Source organism: Triturus cristatus, chromosome 3_1, assembly GCF_964204655.1.
Source record: "Triturus cristatus chromosome 3_1, aTriCri1.1, whole genome shotgun sequence".
NCBI classification, from domain to species: Eukaryota; Metazoa; Chordata; class Amphibia; order Caudata; family Salamandridae; genus Triturus; species Triturus cristatus.
Window position 1 is genome coordinate 1,051,865,006 of NC_140583.1, and position 19,394 is coordinate 1,051,884,399.

The 19,394-nt window shown below is 43.5% G+C and overlaps 2 protein-coding genes across 18 annotated transcripts in view; one reads left to right on the top strand and one right to left on the bottom strand.

The window, feature by feature from the left end:
* Window positions 1–19,394, bottom strand: part of POU2AF3 (POU class 2 homeobox associating factor 3) — a 51,745-nt gene that overhangs the window by 9,076 nt on the left and 23,275 nt on the right. The window contains exons 2-4 of the mRNA XM_085645828.1: window positions 13,185–13,285; window positions 6,448–6,514; window positions 4,164–4,399 (exon numbers count right to left, since the gene is read on the bottom strand). Coding sequence (XP_085501954.1) covers window positions 4,164–4,399; window positions 6,448–6,514; window positions 13,185–13,285 — 404 coding nt within the window. The remainder of the gene's footprint in view (window positions 1–4,163; window positions 4,400–6,447; window positions 6,515–13,184; window positions 13,286–19,394) is intronic.
* Window positions 3,938–19,394, top strand: part of LOC146861496 (uncharacterized) — a 299,073-nt gene continuing 283,616 nt past the window's right edge. For 4 of the 17 annotated variants that reach the window (XR_014978992.1, XR_014978980.1, XR_014978985.1 and 1 more), the window contains exon 1: window positions 3,959–4,274. The gene's annotated coding sequence lies outside the window, so the exon portion shown is untranslated. Of the gene's footprint in view, window positions 4,275–6,089; window positions 6,669–19,394 lie in introns of those variants that run through there. The other 13 variants (XR_014978983.1, XR_014978988.1, XR_014978977.1 and 10 more) reach the window with 10 other exon arrangements.

The window sequence follows — 19,394 nt, forward strand, 5'->3', positions numbered from 1 at the left end:
GAAGCTCTCTTAGAGAAAAAAGAAAAAGCTCCTCTAAAAAGAATAGTGTGCGTTTCCACTTTTTGCCCTAATTCCAATAACTTAAAGAAAGTAATTAATCAAAATTGGCATCTAATTAAATATCTTGATGATTCACTAAATCAAAACCCTCTTTTTGCATTCAGAAAAGATCGCATCATTGCTAACCAAGTGGTAAGAGCAGCAATGCCAGCAATAAAACAAATCTCAGTAAGAGATTATGTAGGACTTCCTCCAGTAACTGGGCACCATAAGTGCGGAACTTGTGTATGTTGCGACTCGACGGAAGAGGGGACACTGTTCACCCACAACTCAATACATTGGAAGCACGATTCCTTTTCAAACTGTAGAAGCAGATTTGTAATATATGGAATACGATGTCCATGTAACCAATTATACATTGGAAAAACAAGCCAAGAAATAAGAGCCCGGATCTCCCAGCACAAATCAAGGATTAATAAAAATGTTCTGAATGCTCCACTAGTGAACCACTGGAGAATAAACAACCACCAGGTAAAAGATCTAAAATGGACGGTGATTTCGAAAGTGGAACAGGATGTAAGAGGAGGAGATATGGACACGAAACTATCAAGAAGAGAAGCCATGCTAATAGTAAAATTCAATACTGCAGTTAATGGCCTCAATGAGCTTTCAGAAATATACAATCTAAGCTAAAGCTTGTGTAGACTATTGTTTGGATTTATCCGCTCACCAAGAAGCTGTATCAAGATAGGGAAACCCATATATGGTGAAGCAGAGAAATCTAGCGATCCAAAGGAGAATATACACTGGCAACTACGTGTCCCATACTACACTGCTCCCGCGCGGAGTCATCCCTGAAAAGACATAGGCTACAGAATTGACATTAATGAGACCGCTTTAAAAAAAAAATCATATTGACAAAAATAAAGTGTAAATGGATACTCAATACACTTTTAATTTCCCTTTGAGAGACCACGCAATTCAACACGGGTTTCTTAAACTTGAATATGGTGAACTAAAGAACTACAAGCCCCATGAATTTTTTAAAAAAAACTACCGAGACGTTCCTGTAAATCCCACGAGATCTCGGATTACAACGTGGAACAGAACAGACTTTTTGCCCCGCTGCAGAACAGAAGACCGTAAAACCTTCAGGTACGGAAGAAGACATAAAGACAGTCTTGATTCAAAAGAATCATCCACAAGAGATGCGAAACGTAAACTTAGCACTGTCCCCTTCTTTCAACAGCTTAGCACAAACAAAGCTTTGCACGCCAGTGTGGACAAGTGAATGAAAAAGCCGTGCCGACAAAGTAAATAAAGGTACGTTGATGGCAACGCGTGCTCGTTTCCTTCCTTTAACCGCCCCCCTAAAAGACCTGCCTTTGTAGGTAAAACTTAATTTCGTAAATTTCACCATTCTAGTACCGTCCGATTGACAACTCTTTGAAGGTCTTCTTTCAACACTCTCAGCGAGGAAGAAAAGGATAATAAAAGTAAGTCACAGCTTAGCACAACAAATCACCTTGTACTAGTGAAATGAGACACCAAGAAACTAATGTCGCTATTTCCCTTCTATAGAAAATATCCACAACTGCACGACGAGACGAAGTAAGCTTACTGGGTATTGACAGCTGATTGATTGACCTGATTGATGTTAGTCTAGTTTTGTTTATTGAAGTGGTCATTTTCTTCCAGGTCGTACAAAAGACTTCCTTGGAGGATTCCCTCCGTTTGGAAAAAGGTACATTTTTGGGCAAAATGTTCAGCTGAACCATTAGTGCAGAGGTGTCTAGTAGTACTAAGTCGCTTTTTGTGTTTTTAGTTTTTAGGTCCTGATGAGAGTCCCAAGAATAGATGGGGCTTGAAACGCGTCGACCACAGCTCATTGGCCATAAGAGTTCAAAATAATGTCTAAAAACTCTGATTTTTGATAAGACTCTGTAAAAAGTGTCTATGGCCGCTGAAAAATTCTTTATTGTATTGAAAAATAATTCGTGATTTGTATGTTTGTAATATGGATGTCTGTTAACTGCGCAGTATGGTATGTGAATGAATGTATGATATGTCAAACTGAATTTGCTTGGAGTTAAAAAGTTTTTATGTCTTTGATAATAATTGTGTTTGTTCTGAAGATAAGTTCATGAAATTCATTTTTTTGAAGTCACTTAAAAAATTAAAAAGTGCCTACTACTAAAAAATAGAAAATAAATAAATAAAACAGACGGAAAAAGTGGTCTTGATACTCACGTTGTTTGCTTTCAATTGAGTCTCCCGCCAAAGAAAAGCGGATAGGTAATTAAGGCCCAGTATTGGTAATAGTGCTGTCATACTGGTGGCAGCTGTGTCATGATTGGCTAGGGGAGCCTGAGAGCCTGTGGGCTTCCTGCTTCTAGGAGTCGATGACCAAAGAGGACTGAGGGGTGGCGGCTTATCTGCAGGTGATTGTTTTTATTTTTCATCCCCCCGCCCCGCCGCCCCCATTAAGTAGCAGCTACCGCTGGCAGGTTTGCCGACATTCATCCACATGGCTCATCAGAAAATTAGCATTTTTACATAGTGCACATTTCTCGTCTTTCGGCGTATACTCTACATCACGTGCTTGCCTGGCTTAATTTCCTTTATTGTTTCTCTGCAGCACCCCCAAGCTCATTTCACGGATCACAACATCTCCTTCTTTGTAACTATATCCCTGCAACCAAGCAATACCTAATCTCCTTTAGCCTGTCTTTTCATCCCACCAACCATCTGCGTGAACTCACATAGCCCCAAATAATGATCACACCTAATTCCCATCAATTTGAAGTTTCACAAAGAAATTGGAGTAAATGCGTGGAAGGATTTTCTTTAGCACACATGCCTAATGTCAAAAAACAACAATGACAAAAAACATAATAGTTTAACCACTAACTTTGGGTTCCGGAGTAGCGTGCTAGTAGCCGAAAAACACTTCAATGCTTCATCAGGGTAGCAAGCACCACATAAACGCAATTACACCTGTGATTCTCTAAATGTGTGCCTGATACCAGGTTTATAATCCACATCTCAACAAATTGCGCATTTGCGTGGAAAATTAGGACAGGGTATGGTTGTCCTGTGGCAAGGTGTGGTTGTCCTGCGGCTGGGTGTGATTGTCCTGTGGCAGATATTGGTTGTACTACAACAGGGTGTGGTTGTCCTGCGGCAAGGTGTGGTTGTCCTGCGGAAGGGCGTGGTTGTCCTGCAGCCAGTGCCGATCTATTCCTTAATTTCTTGTGGCTGACAAGCAAAGCATGCCCCATATCCCTGCCATACCTTTGATCCAATTTAAAGAACTTTTTCCACTCCTTCATAAAGCACGTGCTTTCAAGGCACTATTCATCACTAACCCAGCCATTCAACAATGTTGAAGCCCTCCATCCAATCCCTAATTTGGGCCAGTGGCTGCATGAAAGTGATCCTGGCACTGAATTTTGGGGAAAGGAATTTATTTTCTAATCATCAGACTTTGACCCACACCAAGACAGAGGAAGGCAAACAAGGATGGAATGAGCGGCAAGAGAAAATAATTTTTTAAAACTGTGACAAAGGGAGAACGCAGGCATGAAAAAGAATCAGGAAGAGTCAGATAATGGGACAGGAGGTGAAAGATTATGAAAGAAAGAGGCAGGGTCTGGAATTTAAAACCAGACAACCTTGGCATTCGGTAAAGCTGGCAATGGGCTCCTAAGAAATACTTTAGGCCTCTCTCTGCACTTATGCCTTTTCACAAAGAGAAGACCGCCTCCAGCCCAATCTCAGCCTGGTCATCTATTTCTCATTGCTCTATTATACAACAATGTTCTATTCACAGCAGGTTCTAGCGTCGGTGGCACGTGTCCAAGAATATGCCACCCATCTCATCCCTTCTGTTGCACCAACAACCTCCAAGATTTTATCACGAGGATTTATTGGCCTTGGTGTCACACCTTCACAACATCCCAAGGCAAAGATCAGCGGTGGATGTGTTCTGTGTCTCCTGGGTGTTGTGCTGGCTCTCTGAGTCTCTGCCTCTTCTCTGCACGCTGTTTGTTGCCCAACCTAGCAGTGAGCCGCTTTGTTTCTAAGTGACGAGGCAATCTGTTTACAGCTCTCGACTAGGAGCAACAGCAGGCCTCCTTGAGAGAGGGAAAGAGGGATCTTACCAGGCTCTGGTCGAAGCGCGTGGAGGCTGCCTGAGGATTCCCTGTCACGTAGTCCTGGGACGACGCCTGCAAGGTGGCCAGGAAGGTGTCTGCAAAGGGCTCAGGCTGCAGGTACGAGTCCAGCAGGTGCTGGTCGAGGTAGCAAGAAGTGTCTTCAGGGGGGGCTTGGCTGGAAGGCTGCGTGGGCTGGAAGAGGTTGGGGGCCAGGGGGACACCCTCCATCTCAAGGTAAGGTCCTAGAGTGGCCAGAAAAACATATTGAATATTTCACAGACATCCTTCTTTTTTTACAAGTTAAAATTAGCTGTGAGATGTATCGTGTTTCCGGGGTGTAGGCCGGAGGTTAGAATGGTATCCTGTGCAGAAATGAAAACCCCTAGGTTTAATTTCTCTTTTAAGTGCCAAATCAATTCAAGTGCTTGAAAGAAGTATAAACTTTAGGAGAAATGTTGGAGGGACAGGGGTTTGTCGAAATATCGAGGCCTTCCTAAAGCAATATCCACGTATTTTATGCAGGTGTCACGTGTCATCATAAAAAAATATTTTAATAAAAAATCAACTTTCTCTCTCGACTCATCCAAAATGGATAACAGATTATTTCAATGGCATGTGTGGCATATATTAAAAGCTAATCGCACTTTTACATTGGAGTCACGTGCTAGTTTTTTTTATATACTGTAGACAATTATATGTTTTTTTCATTGAAAATACATTTTTCTCCTCTAAATACAATTAAAGGATGCTTGTTTATAGATCTCTGTGGCAAATCGAAAGCCCTTGAAGAACAGCTCCTCGTGCTGACCATACTTGGGCTGGTGGCATGCATTTGAAAACTTCCTGAAGATGAGTTGTTCCCAAAAATGAAAAACAGCCGATAGTTGAGTGTGTCAAAAAGCACAAACGTGTGCCGAAAGAGGGGGTGTGAGAGTGTCTTCAGTATAGAAGGGCTCAGACATACATATGTCAGTGGGCAGCATCCGATGGGACCCCAGGCATTTGTCTGCCGTGCTGGCACGCGCTGACGATGGCGCTGTTTGTGAGAGTAAGACACTGCCTGGCACTGTGCTATCAGGGAATAATAAAATAATAAAATACAGTAGAGCGTTTTATTTTTTGTATACACCTCAGCTTTGGCTAACAGAGAAACCCTTTTTAGCAGGAAAAACGGCTGGTTGCTGCTGAGTGTCTATCTGGCAACATAAATGTATAACGCTAGCCTATATGCCTATAAATATACTTACATATATATGTGTATATATATATACATATGTATATATATAAACATATAAACTGTGGGTCTATAAAAGTGTGTGTGTGTATATATCATATATCTATATATATGTATGTGTGTATGTATATATATATATATATATATATACACATACATACATGAATATAGAGAGGAAGGGAGGGAGCTGAGTAACAACTCATGCGTGGCTATTTGATAATATAATGTATACAGCTAATGTATATATATCGAGGGAGCTGTGTAACGACCCATGCAATGAGCTGGGTGGTAGTAGTGGGAGTATGTAATGAGATTTACTGCTGCACAGCCAGAAACGGTTCGCCTGCGTTTTTCATCGGATGAGGGTGTCAGGTTTCCCTGGAAACAAATTGTCAACCAGGGTGTTTCTCTGTTGCCTTTACTACTTGCGTGAAATATACCCCCTGCCTAAAAGTATATCCATATGCTCTGCGTGGTACATGAAAATAAAAAAGTGAAACATGTTAAAGAGGGATGTTGCACTGTAATGTGGAAAAATCCTCAGCAGTGGGCTTGTATGGAATTAGATGCAGTATTTCTGCTGAATTAAATCTGCCACAATCATGTGCACGTTGGCTATCTCTTCCCTAAATGCTGCTCTTTGAGGTAGGAGGGAGGAGCAGGCACGGGGCTGGAACGGCTGCACCGCTTTGCCCCGCGAGACTAACGGGTTTAAAAACTCCCGTGGGGGAGCGATGCAACTTTGCACGTCCCTATCTGCGCAGTGCTGCCTCGGAAAGAGCCGGACAGATTATGCTAAAATGGGGGGTTCTCTCTCCTCCCTGGCTGGGCTCTCCCCGCTCCCTCATCTGCATTGACTTGGCCCCGTGCACGTCCTGATTGGCTGAATTCGTAATTGAGTGATTCCACTCTTCGAGTCCTTTAATCGAGCCTTTTAAATAAGCCCTGAGACTGTGGGATTTTTTTTATAAAAAGAAATGTTCAAGAGAATGTGTGATTTTTTTCTGGGGGTGGGGGTGTATGGGTGGGCAGCGTGGGGATGCTGTCTGCACCAACCTGCACAGGACGAAGGTGATGAAGAGACGATTGACTCGCAAAACGGGACGCTGGAGATCCGTGATGCCTGCGAAAAAAAAATGTAATTTTTTTTAAAACAAAAAAGAAAATTATGGCTCTGAGACGTCGTCATTAACATGCACATCAATAGATTTTGTACAGAAATTATTATCTGAGCTGCACCGGGACAACAGCAACGTTTGTGCTCTGCACTTTGACAGGTAAGTGGCTCGACTCGTCTGTGCCTGTTTGCGCAGTGCCTGCTGCCTGCAGCTCTTCCCTGTGCGCCCAGCCTGCGAGTGCACAGTGACAGGCTGGTTTGCTTCTCAAAGAGGACTGATTTCCAATTGTTGGCAGACAATGGGTGACTGCGGGGGAGGCGGATGGGACAGGCAGAGGACAGTAGGGCCCCTGGTATAGTCAGCGAGGGGCTGTGGAGCCACGTGCGTCATTTATCTGTCCTATGGCTCGCGCACAACGCGCCCTGCTTTGGCGCACCCGCTGCCCTGCACCGACGCCCTCCTGGGTGCGCATTCGCAAACGAGACAACCAGCCCTGCTTTGGACATTTCACGTTTATTTTAAACTGGAAAGGCACTGTTAATGTGTTTTACTGTCATAATTCACTTAGTACCCGACTGCAGCCCCTGCTGTTTCTAATGTTTCACTTATTTGCAGCACAGCAAGCCAGTGGGTCGGCTGCTCAGGACTTTGGATGTCACCCCTCCCCTGAGAGGTGTAATACGGGGTGTGTGGTGTGCAGCCATTCTGTGGACATTTGGGTGTAGGCGCTCGCGGGACAGGTGCAGAAGCTGTGTTCAGCAGCGCTGCACGCGGGCATGTGCCGTCAGGCTCCGAGTGCCTTCGCTTCTGTAAGCGGGAGCTCGGCTGCACTTCCTTCTTTTGAAGTAGAGAGCAAAGGCATCTTTCTAGCTTTAAAGGTAGAGAACGTGCGCTTTTCTGCTGATTTGCAATACTTCTTAAAGGGACAGTGCCGACCCACGTGAAAGGGCAGCAAATACTGTATTATATGTGAGCACTCTCACCATCCCGCATCAACTACCCGATTTTTCATCCATTTCCTGGCCAGCGTTTCTTGGGGCATGCATGACACAGGGCACGTGCATTGCAAGGCGGGAGCAGTGCGGGAGTGTTCAGCTATTCTGATAACACAAGGGGAAGGGATTGCACGCCGTGCCTCGCATTAAAAGGCAGGAACGTTGCGTGCGTCTTCAGACATATACTCGGGTGCGTTAAGGGGCTGTTGAGACCACAGAGTTGTTTTTATCTTTTCTTGTTTTGCACTGCCACAGAGGAAGGGCTCATGTCTTACCACACAGGGACGTTGCACGCGTCTTCCGCCATATATTGAGGGCATGTGGGGTAGGTACTCTTGATACCACAGGTCTGATATACTACCACAGTGGAAGGGCTTGCGTATTACCATAAAGGTACTCTGCGTGCGTCTTCAGACAAATGTTGAGAGCATTGGGGTGTGCATGGAGGGACTGACTGAGACCAGGGAACAGGCGTGTTGCACAGTTTCTAACGGCGTCATATGTCGGATGGCTCCCCTGTACCCACGCATTAGGACCAAGGGAAGGCTGCGCGTGTTTAACCGATCTGGAGGCGTTGAGTTGTGGCACGAGATTGGTTTACAAGAGAAGGGAGCCGCGTGCCCGCTCTGCGTCCCTAAAACGTACGGGATTGCGTGAAGGCCTGAGACGCACAGGTTGGGTCATGCGCAACGCACGAGCGGCCAGTCTTTCCCAAAACACGAAACTTGAAGGTTTCAGGACACGTGCTTTGCAAGTCTGGGGTAAAGGGGTATTAAAGACTCAGCCTCTTGATCTACGAGTCAGGCGTCATCCAAATGTTGAGTCATTCTGAATGCCCCGGTGTTTTTTTTATCAGATCCTATCGCACGTTGTAAAGCTCATGGTTCATGCGCAAGTGCATTGTGATATCACGCAGCTGTGCAGGATTTTAGGACACCTGTCGTTTACCGGTCACGTGTCATGTAAGTGTGGTCAACCCATTCTGGAAGTTTTTTTTAGGGTTTTCAAGCGATTCTAGAGACACATTCCATACATGGGAAGTGTCACGCACATCTATTCAGCCACTCTGGATATCTGTGTCTCTGCGAGATCTGATGACCACATCATTTACAGGTCATCATGTGTCAAGCATGTGTGCTCAGCCCAACTGAAGCTAATTTTGCTTTAAGGCGACCCATGAACAAGTATTTCACAGACCATATGTGATGCATGAAAGTGGGTGGGTTTTCAGGAAATCTTTAGGGCACATACTCTAACGGCCAAGTGCCATGCATGCGTACTCAACCATTGTGAGAGGGACCTAAAACACATATTTAACAGTTGATGTGTCATACATGAGTGTTCAATCGTTTTGAAGATTTTTTTGTCTGTAAGAGAGTCTATGGACCCATACTTCACAGATCCTGTTTGTGTATGTGCGTGCAGCCATTTCAAGGTATATATATTTTCAGGAGATCTTCTGGGCACATGCGTTCACGATGACTGTGTCATACATACACGTGCAGCCATCTTCCGATACTAGTGCCTTGAACAGACCCTATGGACACATCCTTTATAGATCATGTGAGATGCACATGCATTCAGCCATCCTGAAGGTATGTTTTTGGGTAGATCCTGAAGACACATGCCTCGCTAGTCATATGTCAAGCATGTTTGTTCAGACATTCAAGATTACAATGTTTACAGTAGACTGTAGATGCACACATGTTCTTCATGTGTGTTCTGCCGTTCCGAAAGTATATGTGTTTTCAGGAGATTATCAGGACACAACATGTTCTGGTTTTGTGTCAAGCATGTGTGCTCAGATATCCAAACTCACAATGTTTATGGTGTACCCTGAAGACACAATTTCCAGAAGATACGCTCTGCATGTGTGTGTTCGGACGGTTTATATGATTCCAGGAGATCCCAAGGACACACGCTTTGCTCGACATGTGGCATGCATGTGTGTTCAGACATCCGGACGCACTATGTTTATGGTAGACCCTAAGAACACATAACGTATATGAGATATTTTCCACTTAAAGGTTCTGCCTTTCTGAAGGCACACGTGTCCGGGAGATCCACAGGGCATACGTTTTACTCGTCATGTGTCATGCATGTGTGTTCAGATATTCATACGCACAATGTTCATGGTAGAGTTTAAGGGCGCATAGCTTACATGTGTTATGCTTTGAGTGTGCGTTCCTACGTTCTGAATGCATACATGTGTTCACGAGCTCTTCAGCACACATGTATGCCGGTCATGTGTCATACAAGTGCAGATGTAGATATTCCGAGGGCCTGGGGAGCTTCTAGGACAGGTACATAGAGGGACCGGGGTGCGCCAGCTGCTCGCGGACCCGTGACAGGCGTGTCTCCTCGCTCCCAGTGGGTGTGGCCGGCACATCAAGGGAACCCCTGCAGCAGGGCGTGGGACGCGGCTGCGCGTCGAGTCCACCCTGCCTGCAGGGCTGCGAGCCCCTGGGGCTTTTCTGGGAAGATTTAGCAATCCACCTTTCTGTTCAGTCATAGGCGGCACTCCACATGACGGCTGTCCTACCTTCCCACTAACCACTGGGAAGCCGAAATCGAGATGTACTGTACCCGCAAGCACTTGCTTCCTATGCAAATAATTTCCCAGCTAATGGCTCGCTTCAAGACATTTTTTTTGTAATTCCGTGCAGTTTGACCGAGCTGTTTATTTTAACCTCATTCATTGCCCCGTAAACTTTCTGCTGTGTGAACAACATATTCGCCAGGAGTTCGTGCGTCCAATGGACTGTTTCAGACAGCCTTTTAAATGCTTGAAATCTTTCTCTGTCAATATATTTAGTTTACATTGTCCGAAAAAGAAGTCTTTTGGCCGCGACATACCACGGAGTACGCCAATTGCCTTTGTGTGCTATTAATTTTCGAAAAATTTGGTACTACGATTACAAACTGTCCCTAACCGCGGTGAACGATAAAGGCAGGGTCTTTCTACCTTCTTGTATGTGTTTTGGACGCACACCACGCAGTCTCCTTATTTGCGCCACCCACGTGGCCCTGAAAATGTGTGTATGAGGAGTTTTAAACCCGATGCCTGCCTGCTCATGCCGTAAAGGTATCAAAACAAGAGCAAACTCAAGGTTAAGTTGAGTAATGCAGCCCCTTACAGGATCTACGGTCCACCTTAGGATCACATGTTGGTGTCCTCAATGGAGTTGCTCAGCTTTTCATCCTCAAGAGGCTGATGAAATGAGTTAAAATGTAGTTGAGCTAAAATAACCGTCTGTTTTTCAGAGCAGGAATCCCCACGGGTAAATGCACATTGATGTGTTACACGAATCAAGCTTCACCACAGTCTTAAACCAACCAACCGTCGATATTCGGTAGTTAACTCTTAAGGGGGGGGGGGGGGGGGTCCCTGAGTGTGGAGCATTTTTTAGTTCATATGTGAGCTAGTTTTTCTGCTTCAATGCTATATTTTAGGGTGACAGCATGATCCATGCTGTGGAAATTATGCCCACTTCATCCTTTCAGATGTCTAACATGGGTGAAAAAAGCACAGATTACAGAAAAAGAATCCTGAACACTGGAACCTCCTAGGCAGTGGCAAAACATCTTTAATAAGGTTTTTCACTACTTATGGACCCGTGAATACTACCAATAAAGCATTATTGAATTGAATTTTTCTGAAGTTAGATTCACTAACTTGCCCATCCCATCCCCTACCTCACAGCCTCTGTAATCTCTGCCTGGGGGCCCAGGTGCTCACACCCTCTCCTTTTCTGCACGTCTTTTCAAGCCAAAGTCCACAAAAAGGAAATATGCACTCATGTTTCTACTGTACCGAGCAAACACCCCACAAAAGAGGTCTTGGACAAATAGTTCTTTCCCTTATCACAGCCAGACCTTTCAGCAGGCTGCACCCAGACTCTGTTTGTACAACTTCCAACAGGAAGAAAGATAAGTATTTTTTCACTTTAACTGGAAAGACTTAACTTGTGAAGGCCTATCCACCCCTTTAGGTAGTTATTAACAGTTTGTGAGTACACTGTTCGAGAACATAATCACTGAACTATATGATCTAGGATTAAATGGGAACTCCACATCACTGAAATGGAGGTAAAAAAACAAAACAAGTAAATGCATTCACGGAGAATGAACAGGTCAAAGGAATAAAATAAATTTTTAAAAGCAGAATTGCATGTCCAAATGAAATGGTTCATGAGAAAACACATCTCTGTGTTAGAAAACTGCATCTAGTCCTACTAAAGTAAGTCTTTTGTGTGAAAACAACGAAGCAATTTGTGAATTAAATCTAAGTTTGCGATTCTCATATCCAAAATTCGCTCAAAATGTTCCCCAATTCACAGAATGATGATTCATAAAATAGTTACATTTTTCCATCAGATGTGTGTATTGCTTTTGAAAAAAAATAATCTAAAACGTCTCCATCCTCATAAGTAGGTTTTAGTTGGGTATTAGGCATACTTAAAGCTATCCTTTAGCCAAGTGAGATGTTGTTTCCACCCCTGCCAGATTCTAAAGTTAGAAATCTCGGTTTCTAAATTGATGAGAGATTGCTTTTTGGCCAATGGGCAAATGTAACGACCTCACCTTGCTTCCATGGGGGGGGGGGGGGGGTGTTCCTTCAGTTGTGGTGGCAGTTGTCTTATCAAGAATTGACTACTGTAATATGATCAACATTTGACTTTTGGGCTGCCCTCTAGCGACATCAAAGAGCTACAACTTGTTCAAAAGTGGCGGTCTGATTGTTTTCAATCTGTGCAATGTCAAACATGTTTCTGAACCCGCTTGCAAGTGCCTTTGGCTGCCTGCAGCACTGCATATTCGCTTTGATGTACTATACTTAGCCAACTGGGCCATTTATAGGAATTGACCAAAACATAACCTGGGAGGATGCCAACATGTTGCGGCCTCATGTTCTCTTTCTTCTGGTTAAATTTCTTTGTTCTTTGAACCCCCTGTTTGGCATTTAGTTCTTGCCTTTTTTATCATAATCTCATGGCTTGAGAACTATCTGCCCATTGCTCTTTGAGAATTCACGATCCATGAGAGCTTTCGCAAGGACTTGAAGTTGCATCTATTTACCTAAGTTGGTTTGGCCTTCTGACATTAGAAATCATGCATCTATGTCTACCTCCAAGATGCTTTTGGGTGAAGGTCATGGTCTATAAATACTCACTCACTCACTCACTCACTCACTCACTCACTCACTCACTCACTCACTCACTCACTCACTCACTCACTCACTCACTCACTCACTCACTCACTCACTCGTTCACTCACTCACTCACTCAGCACTCACTCACTTTTGCCTTCAGCAATTTGCATACTTCCCAAATATTGCATAATGTCAAAAAGAATACTTCATCACGAAATTGGCAAAGCTTAAAAATGTAAAGAGCAAGAAAATACTGTACAAAGTAGGTTTGCTGGTGAAAAATTGATAAAATACATTTTAGTATACCAATTATGCACAAAACATTTCTAAAGAAAGACATCCCTTTTAAAACCTATATTGCAGATAATTTCTCCCTTAGGCAAAGATGTGTGAATTTGACAAATTATGGGCTTCGCAAAGTTGCAGAGTTGTCTGCTTCCTACAAGTTTGCTGGCAGAGCTGTTTCCCCCCCTTATAAAATACCCTTAAGACTTCTTGGTGACAAAATTTAAGAAACAAAAATCTTACAGTGTTTACAGCATTGGTTTCTGCTTGGAGCGCCCTCCTCTGTTGCAATAACTCTTTCACTGTAATCTTCACTCTCACTCCTTGGTAAATCTTTGATTTTTCTAGACAAATGCAACAAAAATAGGAAGCAAAAAAGTTAAAGGAAATTAAAGCCAGCACTGTAGTGTGTGAATGACAGTCACATTGATATGTGAAATATTAATTTCCTTTGTAATTAGGCCATTCTAATCACGTCTGTTAATTGATTCCTCTGTCAATGATATGATAGATTAAAAAAAATGAAACACATGCATCCAGTTTAACTAGCCTTAGATATTATACACAAATCATGCTAGTTTTTGCATTGCATGCTCACCCTAATCCCCAGATAATCTTTATTATTGGAATTTGTCACATAATCATTTTACAAGTATAAACTATGTGTATGCAAGCTTTGAATGGTATATTCCCACTTTTTAGCTACAATTATTTGAAGTAAAATGCAGAGAAATATCATATTTGAAAGGCAATGGCACTTTTAACCTGTTTTTTCCCAGCAACCGACATGAACCTCTCAAAGCTATTCAACTGTATAGTGCTAAAGCGTGAAGACTATAAATGCCTATATCCATCTTAACCAAGGTGGATTCCTCTGGATCTTATTCAATTCTTTTTTTTTTTAAGCTTATCTCTATCATTAGTAGATGACCCCTAGCATATACCAAACAGGCTAACAAAGGATTCTAAACTGAACTACCTGGCCACACCCTCTTAAAAGAAATAGAAGCACAAGAGAATGTTACAGCCTTGTTACATTTCATTAATGTGTAAATTGGAACACATATTTCATTACCAATATGGAAACACCTTTCCCACTCAGGGAGACTCACAAGACCCACATGGATGACAAAAACATGGTGAACTGAAAGGTTTGAAATAATAACTACTTGGAATGTGACTGAGCAGCATTCTATTCCATTGTTTATAACCCATCTGCACTATTAAGGAAGGTGATCTATCACTATATGTTGCTAGGTTAGATCACTTTATTGATGTTCTTTTGCTAATCTCTGTTAGGTTAGACTAAATTAGGCTAGGACAGGTGAGATTAGGTAATGTCAGGTTAGGTCATTTTAGGATTCAATAGGCTAGATTAGTTTAGATTGAAGTAGGCTTGTTTAGGTCAGATTAGCTTTAGATAGGTAACATCGATTTAAGTTAGGATACACTAGATGAAGGAAGGTTAGGTTTGGTGATGTTAGACTAGGATAGTTTATAATAGGTTAAAATACATTTGTTTAGATTAGATTTCAATAGGTAAGGCTGGTTGAGGTTAGGCTAAAATAGGTTAGGTTAAGATTGGTTAGGTGAAGTTCTGGGATATTGAGTTAGATTAGGTTCCTTTAGATTTGGTTAAGATAGGACAGGCTAGATGACAATACAGTATGTTAGGTGAGGAGAGAAACACTTGCATAGTGCACACTGAGGCACACTAAACGTTGTTTAAAGACACACAAATCTTTCATAAAGCAAAATAGTTCTGAAAGAGCTGTCCCTAAAAGAGTCAAATCTGTAACAGTTCCAATCTGTTGAATTTGCCTGGGAGTAGATTCTACATTTAAGTTCCTGGACATACATTTTAGAGTCTGGCTTCACCACTTTGGCACACTCACTATATTTAGTGGCAAACACCGTCAGAAATAGAGCCCTAACGCAAGCTAGGACAGGGTCATTTTCAGTAAATTCAGTTGTTCATGGTCACTCGCATCTACTGATTCAAGAGAAATTAAAAAACCTTTATTCCAGTTGTTGGAGACACACCGTGCTGTAATACTACCTAACAAGTGCTATGGTTTTTTTCTTGGTGTGGTATAACTTCCTGAATCTGAGTTCCATAGGCCAGCATGTGAAATAATATTGCATGGTTTCCATAGTTTTAGGCTACAAAACTCTGAATATTGTTGCTTTACAACCCACAAATGTAGCGAGAATTTACTCTGTGAAATTAGTGCCGGAAAAATGATGGCTCAGTTCAAACGTTGTGCATTGAATGTATTCCCAATTGATGAACAGACTCCCATTTGCATCCCAGAAGGGGCTACTGGGGCACTCAAAAGGAAGCCCAAACAGTTTAATTAGCATAGTGTTCACCATTTGTAAAATCGTCAATAAACATATACTAGTAGTATTTTCACATACTTAATAATACGTGTACCTTGTGCCACCTTGTTATTGGCACGGCCCTCCAACGCACGAGTGTGTTACATAAAGATCTTTTTCTGTATTTATTTCTAGCTATTATCTGCCTTAGTGCATAGTTTGGAGAGCTGTGGGTGAGCATTGTTGTGTAGTATCGACAAATGACATCACAGGCCTACGCGGTCCTCCACACCAGTATTCATTGATAAAATCCTATGAGAGCTCTCTAACCTGGAGCTTGAGCTCAGATCTTGGCACTGCTGTAAAATAACTAGCCACCTTTCTTTCCCTCCCAACCCTTACTTCTCAGACATCACAGTTCTACCTCCTGCCTGTAATCCCAGCCAATGGCGAAACCATAAATATAGGCCCACCCTTGCAGAATGCAAAGAGGAGAGGCAGTCTCCCATAGCTCCAAGATCGTCATTGGCCGAGGGCTGAATGGGAGCCTACCTCGAGGGTTGAGGGTCCCCTGAAGGGTGAGGGCCCCCCTGCTCCACAGGGCCTGCAGGGGCAATCTTTGTGACCCTGATTCAAGCCCAGCACAGGCTCCTTGCTACCAGTGGCGGCTCCTCTGCTAAGGTGGGGGAGCATTGCCGCACTGCACAAAAAGGAAAAAATAAAATGGCAATAACGTATCATTATTGTCATTTTATTTTTCAAATCGTATGCAGTCAGTGGCCTGTGTGCAGTGTGGGGCAGGGCTGGCCAGAGCAGGGGAGGAGAGCTTTGCACTCCCAAAGTGCACCTAAACTGTTTGGCCGGCCCTCTTGGGCTAACCAAACAGTTCATGTGCACTTTGCATGTTCCTACCAGGCTGCATTACACAGCCTGGTGAGGAACATGCACAGACTCTCTGTTCCAGCTCGAGCGCTGTTCCACTACGCTCAGACCAATCACAACGCTGCATTGCAGCATTGTGATTGGCTCCGGGGAGCCTGTGTGCCAGGTGCTTTTTGCTGCCAGACGGACTGCAGAAAAGAGGAAGATGAAGGGGAGGCGGCGCCGGCGGCCAGTGCTTTTTTCAATAGACTCACTGTTACTCAAAGCACTGGGTCCCCAGAGGCTTGACTAGAGCTCCCTGCCTGCCCTCACATATAACTTTCAACTTTAACAAAATGATGATTCAAAGTTCTAAAACTAAAAGGTAAGGGGAAAGGAGAGCAGCAGTTTTGATTTTTTCGCCTGAAAAATAGATGGTTTAACCCCTTTAACCCCTTCGCCGCGGCAGGAATTCCGCCGCGGCGCTGGGAGGGGGGGGTTTGGGGGCAGCGCGGTGGCGCTGTGCTTGTGACGGAACCGCTCCGTCACGAGCCACGGGTGAGCTGTGCTCATGACGGAGTGGTTCCGTCACGTCTCCGCCCACTGCGCTAATCGCCCGCACAGGCGGGGAATTAGCGCCGCGTGGGCGGAGTGGCGGCCAACGGCCGCAGCATGACGGAACCACTCCGTCATGAGCACAGCGCAACCGTGGCTCATGACGGAGTGGTTCCGTCATGAGCAGGGAAGGGGTTAATGCACTACATAAATGATAATTTTTTAAAAAAGCAAAAAAAATGTGTAGAAAGTCACACATAGCTTTAGTAAGCAATGATGTGTGTGGGTACACTGCATAATCATTCTTGGAACCAAGTGAAGCAGAATGATCCCATATAGAGCTCACAGGAGGGCTAGGGCTTGCCTTCAACCTGCAGACAGATAACCATCACGCACCTGGTTCTAAAGTGAGGTCACTGCAAGGAACACTGATATCAGATTTTAAAGGAAATCAGAACATTGTAGAGCCTTCGTGTGATGTTCATGTCTTTGAACAAGGACACACCCAGTCAACAGCAAAGCACACTGCGGCCCTCCACAAGGATTAATGTAACACACTGGATTCTATGGCGTCCCAACCAAATGTGTCATAGTAAATTTCACTGCATCCCACTCAGCACCAACATACCTATGCTTTGTACTAGAAACCTAAAGCATGTGGCTGTGATGTCAATTATGATGTCATGAATGATGCAATTTGTGAAGTGACTCCTAGCGTCTATGAACGGAAGGGTTTTTAAGCTTCAACAGACATTGGTCTGGTGGTTGTATTCCACATGACTCTTCAGCATCAAAAGTGTCCTCTACAGAAAAAAACATAATACTTTATATTTCACCAAAACTTAATTGTTGTGATAAAAGTTTTCGTCTTTCTTCTAGGCCTGTGTGTGAAACTCAGCTCGGCTCATGGAGTTTGCAGAGTTGTTCACACTTCGCAGACACGCAGTGTTAAATTGGCTACTGCAAGCGAGGAAAAATCTTATTCCAGACTACCTCCTGGCAAGATTTCTCAACACGGATGGTCACAGATGTCTGCTACTGCTTGCGTTGAAAAACCTTCCGTTCACATTGCGGAAGTTGCCGCTCAAGCAGAACATCTACTCGAGCGACAGAAAGTAACAGAACCCTCTTACGCTGCGCATGGTGCCATTCGTGCCAATTTTCCAGTGCACGACAAACACTCGATGCTAAAAATCAGTGCAAACAGCGCAAACTGTGCAACCTAACGCTGTCCACCTCTTGTTGAACTCCACTTAGTGCAGTGGAGTTTTTGGGCCACTTCACATATCGGAACGCTGCGGAATTCGCCAGGGCCTACGTTCTTCCTTTATATCGTTTTGGCAGTGGCCACGGTGCAGCGGGCCAACTGTTGTGGCATACTGTCATCCCTGCTTTGTCTGGAAGGTTGCAGACTCGCTGGTCTATTATGGGGAGTATACTAAATGTGGCAGAGGAGCAATTGTTGCATTGACCTTGGTTTGACCATGAAGTGAATGCAGCAGGGCTCAGATTCTGGCAGTCAGTGACTGTTGCTACTTTGAACCAGTAGTGTAATACTAAATTATGCCCGTCCGTAGCATATAAAAATGTGAAAAGGACCCCATAGTCTTTTCTTGCCACTGATTAAGGACCGTAGCTAAAGTTTGCCAAATGTGATACTCGGCCAAAATGTGGTGGATTTCCCATTTGCCGTATTACAACAGCTTTAGGGTATAATGCACTTGTAATATAGCAGACGGGACATGCACTATCTTCATGATGGAGTAAACTGTTCTTCAAACTATAAATAACGCCATAACTCATTATTCTGAGCCGCAATGATGGTATTGTGTCAGACCTGTGAATATTGGAAGGGTTTTCCATGTATTTGTAGCACAGCTGTTAATCTATTTATGAAAAGGTGATAGAGATAGAAAGAAGGAAAGTAAGGGACAGAGAGAGAGACTGAAAGAGAACTGGTTGGCTCAGGAGAGAGAAAGATATGTGAGAGAAGTATAAAAGTATAAAATACAATAATCATTATATTAAACTGAAATATCAAGAAGAAATAGATGAGAGTACAATTGGATAAAGAGGGGAATGCAGCTGGGAGATGTACAGGTAAGGGCAGGACTGATGGAAAAATGGAGAGATGGCAAAAGGAAAGGAAGGGATAGAAATAGAGGTTGGGCAATTCTGTGAACTAGGCAGACATTAGTGTGATGGTTAAATGAATGGAATATGGAGACAGGGTGAAATTATATCTCATACAATGAGCTAGTGCACCATTGAGAATGTGTTTTTTTAAAGATTGTAGTTTTCATAACAGTAATGTGGGGAAAGGGGGTGAGATGAATACATGAGATTCAGAACTATTAGACAGCTTAGGAAAATAAATTGGTTGTGTGAAGGACAGCAGGTGTACAAAAAAGCACAAAGTGTGCAAAAAGGTGGGTAATGAAGAAACAGAAAATGGAGCATGATAAGGAAATATGGTGTGCAAAAGAGTTGTTGATGCACAAGAGGATGTGGTATGCAATAGGTTATGGTGTGCAAAATGAAAGGGGTGTGCAATAGAGAGTGAGAGGTGTCAAACTATAGTGCAAATAAAGTTGTGCTGAAAGAGATAGGTGTGCATAGGGAGTTAGCTGTGCAAAAGAGTTTGATGTGTGCAAAATATTGTAAGGTGAGCAAAAGAAAGTGTGGTCTACCAAGGAAGTGCGATGTGCAAAAGAG